We start from the raw sequence: 18,443 nt of genomic DNA, 5'->3' as shown, positions 1-18,443 counted from the left end.
ACAATGGCAGGTGACATTTATTTCTTGTAAGTGACAAGTTTCTGCAGCTCATAGAATAGAATAGAATAGAATAGAATAGAATATGCTGCTAATGGATGAAGACTTTACCAGTCAGAACAACGTCCCACTTCCAAATATCAGTATTTGTTTGGTCTTGCACTGTTACAGTCACTTCTTCAGTGTTTGTAGGCAGGCGGATCTCAAACAGTGGGTGGAAATTTGGATCATACTTCATGTCAATGTTTTGACTTGTCTGAGAACCAATAACACAAAATCAGTATCTTCACACTGTAGCATTAAAAGTAAAATACAGGTAACATTTATTTATCAAATCCTCACCTCAGGCTGTATTTTATCAGCCTTTTGACAGTGAACAGTGTAACTTTCACTTTTGACAAATGTACATTTGGAGCACACCGGGATATTCTTAGAGCCTCGGTGTTTTGCTTCAACCTTAAGAAATAAATGAGAACATGTTAGTTACAGGGACATCATGTGAACAACAGGAACTTTACACTTTACATTTCAAGATTGTTTTATAAATATTACTGAGAGTATTAAAGTCACAATCTGTGGTTTTCTTGGAAGAGCAGACAAAGATTTGATTTATCAATATTAAATTGCTTCAGCTGTCAAACTGCAGACTTGCAATATCTTCACTGTTTTCTTTTATGATTAAGCTGCTAATTATTCTGTCAATGCGACAAATAGTCAATGACACTTTGTAACTTAGCTTCATGTCTCCAGACGTCACCTGTTGCCTGTTATTAAGACGTAAAAAAAATGGTGTTTGATGGATCTTCACGTCTTACTGTATGACAATATAATGTCAGCTGAACTAATTAATATTAATTTTATTTATTTTTTAATCTAAGGTAAACCAACAAACTTCATACTGTAACATGTCATAGTGTAAAAACACTCTTATGATCTTATGGATGAAATGTGCACATCTTTCTGTCTTCAATAGGTTAGCAAACACTGAACCTCAACTTATCGACCTTATTAACATGTGTTTTACAACTGTATTCACACATCTGTCTGAATCAGACATCCCTGTGAAGACAACAGCTACAACATCATGTGGCTGAATATACTGTATATTTATTTTAGGCCCACATTCACAACTTGGGATGTGTTGTGAAATATTACAGTGGCCAAACCGTTCCGCAGCAACGGAGCTGGTGTCTGTGCCTCATCACTCATTCAGTCACTCTAAAAACTTTATTTAGATTATCTTTATTTAAAAAGCTACATCACTGTACTGTAGCTTAGATATAAAAATATCTACCATAGAGACAGGGATGTTGCTCGGCAGCAGAAACACATTGAGGTTTTGTGTTTTTGGGTTTGGTGGTTGGAGAAAAAGCAAAACTTGGCCGTTAACTTGTTTTCTTTTGTTCCGAAGGCTATTAAACAACGGCAAAGTCCTGACGAGGCCAAAGGCAGAGAGATGTCGGACTTTGACAACCACATGAGTGTCTGTGATCTCTAGAGGCTTGAGGATGCTCATTCCATCATCTGTGATGTGAACCACAGACAGCGGACTCTCCTTGAGCAGAGCTGTGAAAACACAACATTCAACATCTGTTTTACTGACAACAACCTCTTTATGATGTTTTTGCTCATTTTATTGAATGCAATATCTAAAAAATAATAATAATAATAAAAAACAGTCAGCCATGTTGGGTAACTAATTCTCATCTGTTTGAAGCTGGTGAGAGAATGGGCCTTTGCTGTTGCAGGTTAGACTTGTTTAAATGCTGCAGGTTGAAGTCTAGAGGAAATTATTATATCTGACACTATATATTCACTTTGAGGACTTTGCTTTTCATCTTTAGGAAATAATTTCCACTTGCATCAAGAAACATTAAAATATACTGATACACTGGTATTAACCTCTTAGGACCTGGCACAATCACATTTTGGGCTCTTGTGCAAGTTGATCACAACTGTTACACAGCCTTTCACAAATAGATGTGTAAAAAGGGCATTGCTAGTTTTTAATGCTAAATGTTTTGAATGTGTTATACTTTGTTGTTGTAGGAATATTATGTCTTCCTGAAACTGTTTGTGAGAAGATGATGCTTAGTTTTTATTATCATTTATTATCTTATCAGGTTCGAATAAGCCGAAATAGCAAAGGGAAATAAAAAAATGCATATCAAATTAGAGCTCGATTCTTAAGAGGTTAAATGTGCAGAGGAAAAAAGGTAAATCTGTCTTCTACCATCCCAACTCTAAACATAGGAAGCACTATGAAATGAGGGACCGACTCTGATCCACTTTTTATCTCTACTTCTATCCCAGCCCATCATGCTACAGGCCAAATTTTAAATAAATCGTTCCAAAACATGTAGATGATGCCAGAAAAACCATTTAGAGGAGATATTTAACACCTGTTTAACACCTCCTGTTGCAGGTGTTAAAACAGCTACAGGTGATGAACGTATGTATGAATGTACATATGTTTATTCAGACTGTGGCTGTAGACAAATACTTTTATTACCATCATTTGTTTCACAGTGTGGAAGGTGGAGCTGACAGATCGCATCCTCAGCACAGTTAATATCAAACAACAGGCCTGCAGCCATCAAGCCAGCTGACTGGAGGCGGCTCTCATCCCACTGGACAGTCCTATACAGCAGCTCTGCCTCACGAGCCATAAGAAACACCAGTCCTGTCAAATTACACTGGAACAAACCTGGACCAGGACACTTGAACCTGTAGGAACCAGAAACCACAGTGTATTCATTTCTCAACATGAGAATATCTCATGCCAAAACCTGCAGATCAATGTAAAAGTATATAACAAGTAGAAAGACCGTTCTTATTCTTAAGTAGTGCTACACTCATGAAAACACAGCTGCATGGTGTGACTGGTAGTACCCCTCACCCCATCTGAGGAGCAGAATAATTTTGTCTTAATGCATGACTTGAGTAGGTTGTTAGAGCATCACCTGTATAAGACGTGTGCAGATTGAGTTTGTAACTCAGGTGTGAAGTTTGATGGAGGCTGCAAATCAGGAATGAACAACATCAGTTGTTTAACTAGAAATAACAGATGTCATTGTTATGTTTCACATTCATACACAGTACACAGTTAAGTAAAACACAGTAGGACAGAACAAAACAAAAATAACCCATAAGAACAGTGATAGATTGATTGATTAAAACTAATAAATTAAATTAATTAATGCAAAGGTAGAATTGTTGAAAATGTAAAAGTAATGAAAACATAGGAAAAAACGTCTTTCCCCTCATCTTTACCAGCTTTGGTTTGTTCTCAGGCTCATCAAGCTTTGAGTTGTCTGTGATATCAGAGTCACCTGTAGGAAGGAGAAGACACAGCACATGTCAGAAAAGGAGTGTTTGCTTTTACTCTGAATCAGATCGAAGTCACAGATGAAGTTAGAGTCTGAGAGCAGCAGCAGAGAGCTTCCTGCTTTGAGTTGTAAGTAAACTCTGGAGAGAGAGAGAGTACAGACTGTACTGTGGATCGAAGTGTGTTTCTTCTGCTAATAATACTTGCATTTCATCTATAGCACGAGTCAAAACAAGAATCACAGTTGTCTTGACATTTTAGACAACATAACAATTATTTAATTTAAAACTCACTAGTTATTTTATGTTAATAAAAATAAATATTTTATGGAAAAACTGAAAGAAACTGCTCTTTGCTCTTAAATATGCCACCAGACATCAAACTACTTACTGTAAATAAAACCCTATCTATGCTATTGTATTCTGCTCATGATAAAGTCTATAGCCCTTAAATTGATCGGGGAATTCCATGTGAAGTTAGTAGTTAGTAGTTAGTTAGTACTCACACGTTTCTACTTTGGGAGCATTCATCACCCTGCTGTTGATCCTGTATGACAAATACAATAGTTAAGTGGACATACACACATTTTGTTTAAGTTTGATTTTTTTGTACCTCAAGGTGATACCTGATAAACACTCTTACCAGTCTGATCATGAAATTTACTAATCACCATAGTAACCAGCACTGGAAAATATTATAATGTAATATATTATTATATTATAATATAATATATTATTATATTATAATAAAATGTAAGGTTTAAAGTTGTATTTGGTGGTTATCCTACCCCTCAGGGCCTGAGCTCAAGCTGATGTACCATATATTACAGAGAGGCTGCAAATGATTCACTGAAGCAAAGGCGGAGCAAAGAAATAAACAATGGATTTCATCATCACCTTTTAAGTTTAGTGTGATGCTGCATTTGTCACCGTTTCAGCCTGGCACCCGGCCAGCTGTGGATTTTCTACATTTCTTTCTCTCTCTCTCCCTCTGCTCTCCACCCACCAGCCACTTCTCTCCCTCTGCTCCCAGTAATTAATTACACATTTCCTGTTTCACCCTCTCCCTACAAAAACTCTCCTCAGTCCTCTCACCGCTGGCAGATTGTTGTTGTTTACCTGCCTGCTACAACCAGTCTGTCTTCAGCCTGTCTTCAGCCTGTTTTTAGCCCTGTTCCTGGCCACTCTCCTCAGCCCTGTTTTCTTCCCCCCGGATAATCAGTGAGTTGTTTTCCTGCCATTGGGCAGTGGTTTTCTTTTGTACTTTGGTTTCTTGTTTGTTACTTTGTACCCCGCCATATCGGTAGTTTTACGTTGTTACTTTGTGCTCGTGTTTTTGGCTGTTGTGTCCGTTGACACCTTCCTTATTCTCTGTTTTGGGTAGTTTTCTCAAATAAATCTAGTTTTTCATTCATGCCTACCTCGTCCCTTTCCCCTTACGTGTGACAGTATTTTGTCCACATCGATATTCTATGTGAATGAGGGCCAAGTGACTAAGTGAGTAAGAGTTTCTTAGACATGCAAACTGAAGATAGGCTCAACTTAGCAACCTGACAAACATTCAACATTTTCCTGATTTGTAATATTTGTTTGGTTAACTGGATGTCACCATTGTCCTCTCTCACAGCTTTGCCGATGAAAGCAACCACTAAGACAGTGGATCTTTGCGTTAAAGAGGGAAACCAACTTAAACTGACTCGAATCTTCTACTGACCTCACAGTCACCAATCTGTGGTTTGGACTCTCCACGAGATCAGACAACTCCTTTACAACAGAATCAATCCAGTTTCCACTCAGGTCCAGTTCTGTCAGATGGGAGGGGTTGGACTTCAGAGCTGAGACCAGAGAATAACAGTTGATCTCTGACAAACTGCAGAAACTCAATCTGAAAAAAGAATGTATGAACTAATCAAGTCAAATAATGATGTTTCACCTGATTTAACCTGGCTTACACATGCGTGTACATCACATTTTGGGATCTTGCGCGTGCAAGCTGAGCGCAACTCTTACACAGCCTTTCACAAATAGGTGTGCAAAGAAAAGGGTATTGCTAGTTTTTTATGCTAAATGTTCTGAATGTGTTATAATTTGTTGTTGTAGGCATATGATGTCTTACTGAGACTGTTTGTGGAAAGATAATGCTTAGTTTTTATACTTATCAGGTTTTCAATAAGCCCAAATAGCAAAGAGAATTAAAAAATGCATATCAAATTAGAGCTTGGGTCTTAAGAGGTTAAACCAAATCTTCATTTAAACTAACACCAAAATGTTCTGTTTCATTTTGAGTCAATAAACTGACCTCAGAGTCTCCAGTCTACATTGTGGACTCTCCAGAAAACCACACAGCAGCTTCATTGCTGAATCCTGAAGATTTCTGTTTTCACTCAGGTCCAGTTCTGTCAGATGGGAGGGGTTGGACTTCAGAGCTGAGACCAGAGAATCACAGCTGATCTCTGACAAATTGCAGGAACTCAACCTGAATAAAGAATAAACCATGTAGATCAAATCATTAATAATCAATCAGATATGTCCTAATCAATTATGTTTCCTCTAAAAGGAGTAGAGTGACTTTGTCTCAGATAATTTCATAAAACCTTTGGAAAATGTTCAGCAGAAATGTCAAATAAATATAATTTACAGTTGATGGACTGAAACTTGTAAAACCAACAGTTTGGTTCTTCAAAGATAAGTTCTACAAAAGTAACAGTCAGTGAACTGACCTCAGAGTCTCCAGTCTACATTGTGGACTCTTCAGAAAACCACACAGCAGCTTCACTGTTGAATCCTGCAGCTCATTTCTACTCAGGTCAAGATCTGTCAGATGGGAGGGGTTGGACTTCAGAGCTAAGGCCAGAAAATCACAGCTGATCTCTGACAAACTGCAAGAAGTCAATCTGGATAAAGAATAAACCATGCAGATCAAATCATTAATAATTATTCACAAATGTTCTTTCCTCTAAAATGAGTAGAGTGACTTTGTCTTTCTGTGCGTGTCACCGCTTCGGCCTGGCACCAGGCCAAGCTGAGATTTCACTCACTTCTCCACCTCACTCTCCTTCTGGACTCCGCCCACCAGCCCCTTCTCTCCCTCTGCTCACAGCAATCAGCTGAACATTGTACTCACCTGCGTCCCCTTGTCCCTACAAAACTCTCCTCAGCCCTTTCCCCTCTGTCAGATCGTTGTCAGTTCCCCCAACTGTTTCCAGTCTGTGTTCCATGCCTGTTGCTCAACCCTGCCTGCTCCTGCTCGTCCTCCTTGGTCCTGTCTGCTTCCCCCCTCTGAACTTTTGGACATTGTTGCCTGTTTTCTGCTGTGAGTGTTTTCCTGCCATTGAGCAGCGGTTTTCTTTGATACTTTGGTTTCTTGTTTTGTTGCTTTGTTCCACGCCATGTTGGTAGTTTTCTGTCGTCACTTTGTATTCGTGTTACCCTGCCTGTTTTTGTAGTTCCCTGTAGTTTCCCCTTAGTTCCCTGTTTTGTAGTTTTATCCAATAAATCCTGTGACAGTGCGAGTACAAAAGTCTTGCTTGGTCCTGGTCTGAATCCTGCAGATCAGATCAGGAAATCCAAAGCTAAACACAGATTAAACTGAACAAAAACTGTTTTAATCCCAAATTACAAATTATTTAATGAATTGAACTGAAATGAAATCTTAGGAAAATGTTCAGCAGAAATGTCAAATAAACATAATTTACAGCTGATGGACTGAAACTGTTTGGTTCTTTAAATCTTTTCAACACACTTGCCAAGTAAATTCAACTCTGGAAAGAAATAAAATTGTAAGCTTATTAATGCTTATTTTAAGACATGCATCCGTCATACTATTTCAATTCAATTCAGTTTTATTTGTATAGCAACAATTCACAACAGAAGTTATCTCAAGGCACTTTACGGTGTTTAAGGTTTAAGACCTTACTTACTATAACATAACTAACTATAGTATACAAAAAAATTATGTAGAAAACCCAACAATCCCATTTGAGCAAGCTTCAGGCAGCAGTGGAGAGGAAAAACTCCCTTTAGAGCAAGAAACCTCCAGCAGAACCAGGCTCATAGTGGGCAGCCATCTGCCTCGACTTGTTGGGGTGAGTGGAAAGAGGAGAGGGAAAAGAAGAGCAGGCAACAAAAACAATAAGCAGCAAGAACATTAGGCAGGTCAACTGGATTCTGGAGATGTACAGCTCCAGGCCGAGGATACCTGCAGAAAAGTGCAGAGAGGAGGCAACACAACTACAGGAGAGAGAAGACACAAAGTTAATGATGTGCAATAGTGGCATTTGCATTGATATAGGAGAGAGGAGAGGAGCTCAGTGAATCAGTAGAGTTCCCCCAGCAGACTAACCTATACCAGCATAACTAAGAGATGGTTCAGAGTCACCTGATCCATCTCTAACTATAAACTTGACTATAAAAGTCTAGTCTTAAATGTAGAGAGGGTGTCTGCCTCCAGAACATGAACTGGGAGCTGGTTCCACAGGAGCGGGGCTTGGTAGCTAAAGGCTCTGCCTCCCATTCTACATTTGGAAACTCTATGAACCACAAGTAAACCTGCAGCCTGAGAACAGAGAGTTCTGCTTGGAAAATATGAAACTATGAGTTCTTTAAGATAAGATGGAGCCTGATTATTAAGGGATTTATAAGTGAGAAGGATTTTAAATTCAATTCTGGATTTTACAGGGAGCCAATGGAGAGAAGCTAACGTTGGAGAAATATGATCTCTCTTGTTAATTTCAGTCTGAACTCTGGCTGCAGCATTTTGGATTAACTGGAGGCTTTTTAATGAGTTATTGGGACATCCTATTTATAATGAATTACAATAGTCCAGTCTGGAAGTAACAAATGCACGGACTAGTTTTACAGCATCACTTTGGGACAGGATGCTCCTAATTTTAGCAATGTTTCTGAGGTGAAAAAAGGCAGTTCTAGAGATTTCTTTGATGTATGAAGTGAAGGAGAAATCCTGGTCAAAGATAACTCTGAGATTTCTTACAATATTACTTGAGGCCAATACTAAGTCATCAAAGGGTGAGAATGTGATTAGACATAGTGTCTCTGAGATTTTTAAGTCCAAATAAAATAACCTCTGTCTTATCTGGATTTAGGAGAAAGAAGTTGGAGGACATACAAGTCTTTGTCTTTTAAGCATGCTTGAAGCTTGACTAATTGATCAGTTTCTTCTGGTTTCATAGATAAGTATAGCTGGGAAACATCTGCATAACAACGGAAATTTATAGTGTTTCCTAATGATATTACCTAGGACATATATAAAGTGAAAGAAATCAGTCCAAGCACAGATCCCTGTGGAACTCCATATCTAACTTTGCTGTGCAGGGAAGATTCATCATTAACATGTACAAACTGAAATATATCTGATAGATATGATTTAAACCACTCTAGTGTTGTTCCTTTGATTCCAATGACATGTTCCAGTCTGTAATAAAATGTTGTGATCTATATTGTCGAATGCAGCACTAAGATCTAACAAGACGAGTATAGAGAGTAGTCCATTATCTGATGCTAATAGAAGATCATTAGTGACCTTTACCAGTGCTGTTTCTGTACTATGATGTACTCTAAATCCTGACTGGAAATCCTAATAAAAGTTATAGCTACGCAGTTGGTCATAGAATTGCTTAGAACCTTCATTTTCAAGAATTTTAGAGATAAAGGGCAGATTGGATATTGGTCTATAATTCACTAAAACCCCTGAGTCCAGAGTAGGCTTTTTGAGTAGGAGCTTGACTACAGCAACCTTAAGTCTGTGGTACGTAGCCTATTTGTAAAGATGGATTGATCTGATCTAATATGGATGTGCTGATCAAAGGTAAGACATCTTTGAGGAGTCTAGTCTGGATGGGGTCTAAGAGACATGTTGATGGTTTAGAGGAATTAATTACTGAAATTAATTCAGAATGATCTACGGGGAGGAAGCAGTATACAAGCGTGGTCTTACAGATGAATCTAGAGTTGTTGTACAATCCATACCGTATGCAGGGATGATCTGATCCATTTTTTCTCTAATAGTTATGATTTTATTTGTAAAGAAAATCATCAAATAGTTGCTGCTGAAAGTTGATGGAATACTAGGCTCAACCGAGCTATGACTCTTTGTCAGCCTGGCTACAGTGCTGAAAAGAAACCTAGGGTAGTTTTTATTTGCCTCTGTTAGTGAGGAGTAATATGAGGTTCTAGCTTTACCGGGAATTTTTTTATATATTATTAAACTATCTTTCCAGGCTAGACAATATTCATCTAAATTGGTGGAACGCCACGTCCTTTCCAGCTTACGTGATCTCTGCTTTAAGCTACGGATTTGTGACTTGTACCAAGGAGCTAACTTCCCATGATTCATTAGCTTCTTTTTTTACAGGAGCAACAGCATCAAGTATTGTTCCGAGTGAAGCAGCAGTACTTTTGGGTTTTGGGGGAAAACTAATAAATGATCAATTTCCACAGCATATGTCAGAATAAGCCCAAGGGTGTGATTAAAATAGTGAGTGGGTTTATTTACATTTTGGGTAAAACCAATGGAGTCTAATAGTGAATTAAATGCAGTGTTGAGGCAGTTATCATCAACATTTACATGGATATTAAAGTCACCCACTATAATGACTTTATCTGCACTAAGAACTAAATCAGATAGAAACTCTGAGAATTCAGTTAAAAACTTAAGAGTAAGGGACAGAAGGACGGTAAACAATAACAAACAGGACTGGTTTTTGATTTTTCCAGTTAGGATCAGAGTGAGACTCTCAAATGAATTAAAACTATGTTTAGGTCTGGGGTTGATTAACAAACTTGAGTGGGAGATTGCTGCTACTCCTCCACCCCGACCTGTGCTTTTAGGAACATAATAATTAATATGACTTGAGGGGGTTGACTCATTTAGACAGACATAGTCATTCTGCTGCAGCCAGGTTTCAGTAAGATAAAATGAATCTATTTGACGGTCAATTATCAAATCATTCACTAACAGGGATTCAGACGAGAGAGATCTGATATTTAAGAGTCCACATTTGATTGTTGTCTTGTTATTTTGTTATGTGTGAAGAGTCGTCTTTGTTTTTATTAAGTTCTTATGACTCACTCCTCTTGTGTTGGTTCTTCACATAAATAATTTAGGTAGTTGGGGTGCAGACACTGTCTCTATAGGGGTTTGGTAGTCTGTTCAATTAATAATAATAATAATAATAATGTATACTTTATTGATCCCCTTGGGGAAATTCGTTTTGAACAGCTGCCAGACTGAGTCGGCGCTACTACGGGGTTTCGGTGTCTTGTCCAAGGACACCTCAGCTAGTAGTCAGGAGGAACCGGGAATCGAACCCCTCACCCTGGGGTCCGTAAGCGACTGATTAAAATAAAATATTTTTTCAACTAACACCAAATATTTTCTACAGAAATCTGAGTGTTTGAGTTCTTAAGGTTTAATTTCAGTGAACAAACATTATTCATGACAACTCACTGAAATGAACTGAAAATGAAGAATTGAATTAATTTATTACAGTGTTGGTTCAGTTGTGGATTAAAGATATAACTTCTACAATAGTAACAGTCAGTGAACTGACCTCAGAGTCTCCAGTCTACATTGTGAACTCTCCAAAAAACCACGCAGCAGCTTCACTCCTGAATCCTGCAGGTTCCAGTTTCCACTCAGGTCCAGTTCTGTCAGATGGGAGGGGTTGGACTTCAGAGCTGAGACTAGAGAATCACAGCTGCTCTCTGATAAACTGAACCACCTCAACCTAAATAAACAATAAACCATGTAGATCAAATCATTAATAATCAATCAGACATGTCCTAATCAATGATGTTTCCTCTAAAATTAGTAGAGTGACTTTGTCTCTCTGTTGTTGTGGATCATCATAATGTCAGCCTTCTACAGACATCATCCAAATGTCACCACAACATTCATACAACTATTCATGTCAACACTAATTAATAACATGATGCTGACCTCAGTCACGTCTGGAATTAGAAGATAAATATCAAATCAGATATGACAGACTAAAAACTTACTACAATACTTTTACTCATGACTAAAATGGATCAAACTTTAATGGACCACAAATGATCCTTAATGAACCACAAATGATCCACAACTGGAAAGGTTTGGTTCTTTAAACCTTTTCAACACATTAAGTTAATCCAATTCTAGGAATACAATTTTGAAAACAAAGTTATTTTAAGACATCAGTCTGTCATATTCCCCAAAGGAATATTTTTATTAATTATATTTTAACTGATTTAAACTAAATCTTAATTTCAACTAACAGCAAACAATTTCTACAGTTTATTTAGAAATTAGAGTGTTTGAGTTCTTAAGGTTTAATTTAAGTGAACAAACATTATTCATGAAAACCTACTGAAATTTACTGAAACTGAAGAATTGAATTAATTTATTACAGTGTTGGTTCAGTTTTGGATTAAAGATACAAGTTGTACAAAAGTAACAGTCAGTGAACTGACCTCAGAGTCTCCAGTCTACATTGTGGACTCTCCAGAAAATCACACAGCAGCTTCACTCCTGAATCCTGCAGCTTGTTGTAACTCAAGTCCAGTTCTGTCAGATAGTAGGGGTTGGACTTCAGAGCTGATGCCAAAGAATAATAGCTGATCTCTGACAAACTGCAGTAACTCAATCTAAATAAAGAATAAACCATGTAGATCAAATCATTAATAATCAATCAGATATGTCCTAATCAATGATTTTTCCTCTAAAATGAGTAGAGTGACTTTGTCTCTCTGTTATTGTGGATCATCATAATGTCAGCCTTCTACAGACATCATCCAAATGTCACCACAACATTCATACAACTATTTATGTGAACACTGATTCATAACATGCTGCTGACCTCAGTCACATCTGGAATTAGAAGATAAATATCAAATCACATATGACAGACTAAAAACTTACTACAATATTTTTACTCATCACTGAAATTGATCAAACTTTAAAGAACCACAACTGATCCAATTTCAACTAACACCAAAAATTTTCTACAGTTTATTTAGAAACATTAATGAGAAATCTGAGTGTTTGAGTTCTTAAGGTTTAATTTCAGTGAACAAACATTTTTCTTGACAACTCACTGAAATTAACTGAAACTGAAGAATTGAAATAATTTATTACAGTGTTGGTTCAGTTGTGGATTAAAGTTATACGTTCTACAATAGTAACAGTCAGTGAACTGACCTCAGAGTCTCCAGTCTACATTGTGGACTCTCCAGAAAACCACACAGCAGCTTCACTGCTGAATCCTGAAGGTTCCAGTTTCCACTCAGGTCCAGTTCTGTCAGATGGGAGGGGTTGGACTTCAGAGCTGAGACCAGAGAATCACAGCTGATCTCTGACAAACTGCAGTTCTCCAACCTGAATAAAGAATAAACCATGTAGATCAAATCATTAATAATCAATCAGATATGTCCTAATCAATGATGCTTCCTCTAAAATGAGTAGAGTGACTTTGTCTCTCTGTTATTGTGGATCATCATAATGTCAGCCTTCTACAGACATCATCCAAATGTCACCACAACATTCATACAACTATTCATGTCAACACTGATTCATAACATGCTGCTGACCTCAGTCACATCTGGAATTACAAGATAAACATCATATCACATATGACAGACTAAAAACTTACTACAATACTTTTACTCAAGAGCCACAACTGATCCAGTAAAAAGAACTAGCTAGGAAAAAACACTATGTGTAATGATATACTATAAATTACTGTGTTCACTTGAATGGGACAATATCTTTAAAGAGCACACCACAAATCGCCCAGACATTAAGGCTAATGTTGTACCTGAGCTGTAGTTAGTTCATATTTTTTAAGGATTATTAACATTTAGTTGTTGTTTCCATAAATACACAGACTGTAAGGGACCCGTAAACGCACTAAACAAGTTGAGTAGATGTAGTTGGCCTCATTGTTGACTGTTTCAAATGCTTTGAAACAGTGAATTACTTTAAACACAGCTGCTTCACACTGATTTATTTAGTTATATGGCAGATGCTTTTATCAAGACCATGGTTCAAAAAGCTTCAGTTTCTTCACCACTAGTATTTGGATCTCCCTCTGGTTTGCCTTCAATCTCAAATCAATTAAATTCAGTTCAGTTTTATTTGTATATTACAAAATCACAACAGAAGTCATCTCAAGGCACTTTACAGTGTTTTAGGTTTAACACCTTACAAAATATAACTGTATACAGAATTATATTGAGAACCCAACAACAACACTTGAGCAGCACTCGATGTCAGTGGAGAGGATAAACTCCCTTTAGAGGAAGAAACCTCCAGCAGATCCAGGCTCAGGGTGGGTGGCCATCTGCCTTGCCCAGTTGGGGTGAGTGGAAAGAGGAGAGAGAAAAGAACCGCAGGCAACACAAACTTACAACGACAAGCAACAAGAATACTGAGCAGGCCTCGGTCCCTCAAACTTGACAATACAGTATTTCAAGCACAAACATTAAATTGACAACTCGTGGACTGGTTTCACTATTCATCCAAGTAGTTTCTTCAGTCTGAGGATAGCTGGTTAGAGGCCACAAACTTATCTTCCTGTCATGATCCTGGCTTTTTCCTGTCAGTCTGTTTCCGGTTTTCCACCTCCCTGCTTCACGACTCTGGAATCTGGAAAACTGTCTACTGACAGTGTGTGTTACATTAACTGATGAAGATTCTTGTGCAACATAGCTCACTCTCCAGTCTACATGTGCTTTACGCTGCTATCGGCCATCTTGAAAGCTCTGCCATATTCACCAGTCAACAGCCACCACCTTCCCTGGTTCACCACTCTACAGTCCACGACACCTCACAGTCTATCTGGTTCACTCCTCCCTGCTACTCGACCAGCACTAACCAAGTCTTTAGTGAGTGCTCCTTAAGTAACAGTATCCAAGATCCAGCCAAAGACTCCACCTATCTCTGTCTCCTCTCCTTACCATACTCACCTGGTGACAGCCCTTTTCGACTGCTGACTCCTGTGACTCATCCATTGCACTCATTATTGTCAAACCTTCATTTAACTTTTATTTAGCTGTCGTTTGGTCTCTGGCAATGGAGTTGAATCCTAGGTTTATGACACCTTCAGGTGCAAATCAATTCCCCTTCACTCAGAGGTGGAGGCCTTAGACAAAACCTGTCCCCTATTTATCATGCTGGCCTCTTAATCCATCACTAGAAAGATCACCAATTCGCACATCCACCAGGACTCACTTTATAGGGTAGGAGTGGTTGGAAGAGGTATGACTTTAGTATCTTTTCACACATTTGTGAAGTAAAACCAATCTGGAGCACAAAGTATAGTTATCGAACTATCTTCATGCTGAAGAAGCTGCTGGGATGAGTAGCGAAACATTTCAACAAGTCCAGTTGCCAAGACTCAACTTCCAGATACCAGTCAAATGTCACTATCAATTTTTTATGAAAATCATGTTTTCCATCAAAAGATATAGATGTGTCTTCAGATATGTGTTTTTTTCAGTGATCTGCGCTCTCTTTAAAGTGCCCATATTATGCAAAATCTACTGGATAACTTCATCTGGATGACTGAGAACCTTCACCGACTATATGACTGGAAGTTTAAATGTAAAATTTAAACAAAATCATTATGCCAACTTTTGACAAACATTTATTTAAAAACATTAGTTGAGAAATTTAAGAAGACACATTCTTCATGACAACTCACTGAAATAAACTAAAGAGACAGACAGTAAACTGACCTCAGAATCTTCACAAGATTAGAAAGCTGCTTCTTTCTTGAGTCTTGAAGGTTCCAGTTTCCACTCAGGTCCAGTTCTGTCAGATGGGAGGGGTTGGACTTCAGAGCTGAGACCAGAGAATCACAGCTGATCTCTGATAAACTGCACCACCCCAATCTGAATAAAGAATAAACCATGTAGATCAAATCATTAATAATCAATCAGATATGTCCTAATCAATGATGTTTCCTCTAAAATGAGTAGAGGGACTTTGTCTCTCTGTTATTGTGGATCATCATAATGTCAGCTTTTAATTTCCAAACTGTATTCATGGTTTACAAAAGTCACAGACAAGTCTGCAAACAGAGGTGGGTGGGGAGTGCAAAACACTTATTTCATTAGTCTGTCAATTTTCTCAAAAGAATACTTTTAGTCAATCATGTTTCACCTGATTTAAACCCAATCTTAATTTGAACTAACAGAATTTAATTAATTTATTATAGTGTTGGATCAGTTGTGGATTAAAGATATAAGTTCTACAATAGTAACAGTCAGTGAACTGACCTCAGAGTCTCCAGTCTACATTGTGGACTCTCCAGAAAACCACACAGCAGCTTCACTCCTGAATCCTGCAGCTTGTAGTTTTCACTCAGGTCCAGTTCTGTTAGATGGGAGGGGTTGGACTTCAGAGCTGAGACCAGAGAATCACAGCTGATCTTTGACAAACTGCACCACCTCAGTCTGAATAAAGATTAAATCGTAGATAAAATGAATAATCAATGAATGGTCTTGTTTAGTTTCTAAACTAAGTATTTGAGTAACATTCATACACCTCAGTCTACTCACTGACAAACTGCAGCTATTCAATCGGAATAAAGAATAAACTATGTAGATAGAATCATTAATAATCAGATATGTCCAATCAATGATATTTTCTTTAAAATGCATAGAGCGACTTTGTCATTCTGTTGGTGAACAAAGCTCAATTAAACCAAAGATGCGTTCTGTATTTTGTTTGATGAAAAAAAAAACAATTTTATTAATTTCATTCTGATAATTTAAATGTAATGTATTATAAAAAACTGCTGATTTGAAACAACTCTGGACATTTTCTACAGTTTTTTCAGAAACACTAGGGAAAAACTCAAGTTTGTGAGTTCTGAATGTTTAATTTGAGCAAACAAATATTATTCATGACAAATAACTGAAATATTCCTAAAATGAGGAGCATCCTAGAATTAGTAAAATAGATCGTAGCTTCTCTTCCCTAGCTTTCTATAAAATTAAGCTTTAACTGACAAGAGAAGTCATCTTGAGACCTTTTACAGTTTAAGTTTTAACACCCTACAGAAGATAACAATGCAACTATAAATTACATAGAAAACCCAACAATCCCACTTGACCAGCACAAGGCGACAGTGGAGAGAAAAAACTCCCTTTAACAGAAGACACTTCCAACAGAACCAGGTTCAGGGTGGGGGCGATCTGCCCCAACTGGCTTGGTTGAGTGAAAAGAGGAGAGAAAGAACAACAGGCAATAAAAGAAGAACAACAATCTGATAAATAAGATTTAAACCAGCCTAGTGCTGTTCCTTTAATCCTAATGACTTGTTTCTATCTGTGTAATAAAAAGTTGTTATCTAGTGTTAAATGCAGCAGTAATGATCTACTATGGTGAATATAGAGAAAAGTATGTGGTCTGAAGTAGGGGGAGATCACTATTGATTATACTTGGTCCTGACTGGAAATCTTCATACAGGTTATTAAGGCACAGGAGGTCACATAATTGCTTTGCAGATACTAATTGGCTAAACCTGATTTAAGTTTTTTTTGGGAACAGGTTTGACTATAGCTTCCTTAAAAACCTGTGGTATTCTAGCTATAATTAATTGTTGCCTTGACATAGGTGTGACCTCAGCCGATTTTAAACATTCTGTAGAGCAGCATAAAAAAACCTGATCTGGACTCTACAGATCTCTTTTCTTTCCAAGTTTCAGGAGAGAGTTGTCTACTTCATAATAATGCAATTCTTATAGTATATCAGTCTTGCTTAAAGTACATAGAATCAGCTTCTTTGTTTAACAGGACCTACTCTTTTCATCCTTTGCAGCTTCTCTCACATAAGTCCATCCTTGGTACCAATCAATTTATATGCGTCCCTTTTAATCTATTTTAACAAGTACTCAGGGCCTGAATTTCGAAACAGAATTGCAGGTATTGCACATACATCAATGATTTCCACAAATGTACAAGGTGGTGTTTCAGCCTCTCATGCTAGTAACATACAGTCAGTTTTTTTAGAGATCCGAAAAAGACAGATGGACCAGTTTCTTCAGCAAACTGCTCCAGCTGTCTCAGGTTTTAAGTGTGCCTTTCTGCACATTGCATGTTTCAGCTCTTTCCACAGATGTTCAATATGATTTGGATCAGGACTCATAGAAAGTTACTTCAGAATAGTCTAATTATTTGTTCTTTCCCCCCTTCGTTTTGAGTTGTGTTTGGGTTATTATCCTGATGGTGGGCCATGATCTGTGACTGAGCGCAAGCTTTCTTGAGATTCATTGTATCCTGCAAAGATTAAAGACACCCTGTGCAAAAGCAGGAAGCAGGAAGGAGGAAGCAAAGCAGGCTCAGAACATAACCAAGCCTCCTCCATGTTCCACAAGTACATTGCAGTTTTCTTTGTATGCTTCATTTTTGCTGCATCTGTGAACATAGAGCTGATGTGACTTGCCAAAACGTTCCAGTTTTGTTTCATTTGTCCAAATGACATTTGGCTTTGTGGTTTGTCAATATGCAATTTATAATTTTTTTATGATTTACTTTCAGCAGTGGAGTCCTCTTCGGTCTTCTTCCATTAAGTCCACTTTGGTTCAAACAGTGACACAAGGTTTGATCTGACACAGATGCCCTCTGACCATAGAGTTGTTCTGAGCTTGTTGATTACCATTCGTGTTATCCATCTCTTCAATTTGTCATCAATTGTCCTCTTGCCACCACATCCAGGGAGCTTGGCTACTGTCCTGTGGACCTTAAACTTCTAAATAATATGTGCTGTGTGTAACTGTAGCCTTTACCTTTAACATGTTTGTCCATAACTTTTTTTCTAATCTCGTGAGACAACTCTTTGTAGCTTTCTGTGGTCTATTTTGACTGTGGTACACACCATGATACCAAACAGCACAGTGACCGCTTTTCACCATTTAAATGGGCAGACTGACTGACTGAAGACACCTGTTACATAAAAAACACATCCCTATGGTCAAATTATTTTCATAGGGGTATCATCATTTTTACCAGGATTGTTTCATTTGTTAGTTTTAAAAAAAAACATTTGTTGAACTAAACTTAAAAGCAATGTATGAGTTGTTCATTTTTAGTAAATTTAAAATTTATTATGACATTTG

At 37.7% G+C, this 18,443-nt stretch overlaps 1 protein-coding gene across 3 annotated transcripts in view; it reads right to left on the bottom strand.

The window, feature by feature from the left end:
- Window positions 1-18,443, bottom strand: part of LOC113163498 (protein NLRC3-like) — a 228,039-nt gene that overhangs the window by 32,163 nt on the left and 177,433 nt on the right. The window contains exons 12-25 of one of the 3 annotated variants that reach the window (XM_033326713.1): window positions 15,601-15,771; window positions 12,521-12,697; window positions 11,794-11,967; window positions 10,893-11,069; window positions 6,045-6,218; window positions 5,624-5,800; window positions 5,039-5,209; window positions 3,831-3,871; window positions 3,271-3,329; window positions 2,961-3,016; window positions 2,510-2,724; window positions 1,292-1,563; window positions 340-453; window positions 109-253 (exon numbers count right to left, since the gene is read on the bottom strand). The exons of the other annotated variants lie outside the window; for them this stretch is intronic. Coding sequence (XP_033182604.1) covers window positions 109-253; window positions 340-453; window positions 1,292-1,563; window positions 2,510-2,724; window positions 2,961-3,016; window positions 3,271-3,329; window positions 3,831-3,871; window positions 5,039-5,209; window positions 5,624-5,800; window positions 6,045-6,218; window positions 10,893-11,069; window positions 11,794-11,967; window positions 12,521-12,697; window positions 15,601-15,771 — 2,123 coding nt within the window. The remainder of the gene's footprint in view (window positions 1-108; window positions 254-339; window positions 454-1,291; window positions 1,564-2,509; window positions 2,725-2,960; window positions 3,017-3,270; window positions 3,330-3,830; window positions 3,872-5,038; window positions 5,210-5,623; window positions 5,801-6,044; window positions 6,219-10,892; window positions 11,070-11,793; window positions 11,968-12,520; window positions 12,698-15,600; window positions 15,772-18,443) is intronic. 3 annotated transcript variants of the gene reach the window in all.

The sequence above is a fragment of the Anabas testudineus genome, chromosome 2, assembly GCF_900324465.2.
Source record: "Anabas testudineus chromosome 2, fAnaTes1.2, whole genome shotgun sequence".
NCBI lineage: Eukaryota > Metazoa > Chordata > Actinopteri > Anabantiformes > Anabantidae > Anabas > Anabas testudineus.
This window is presented reverse-complemented; position numbering and strand designations above follow the sequence as displayed.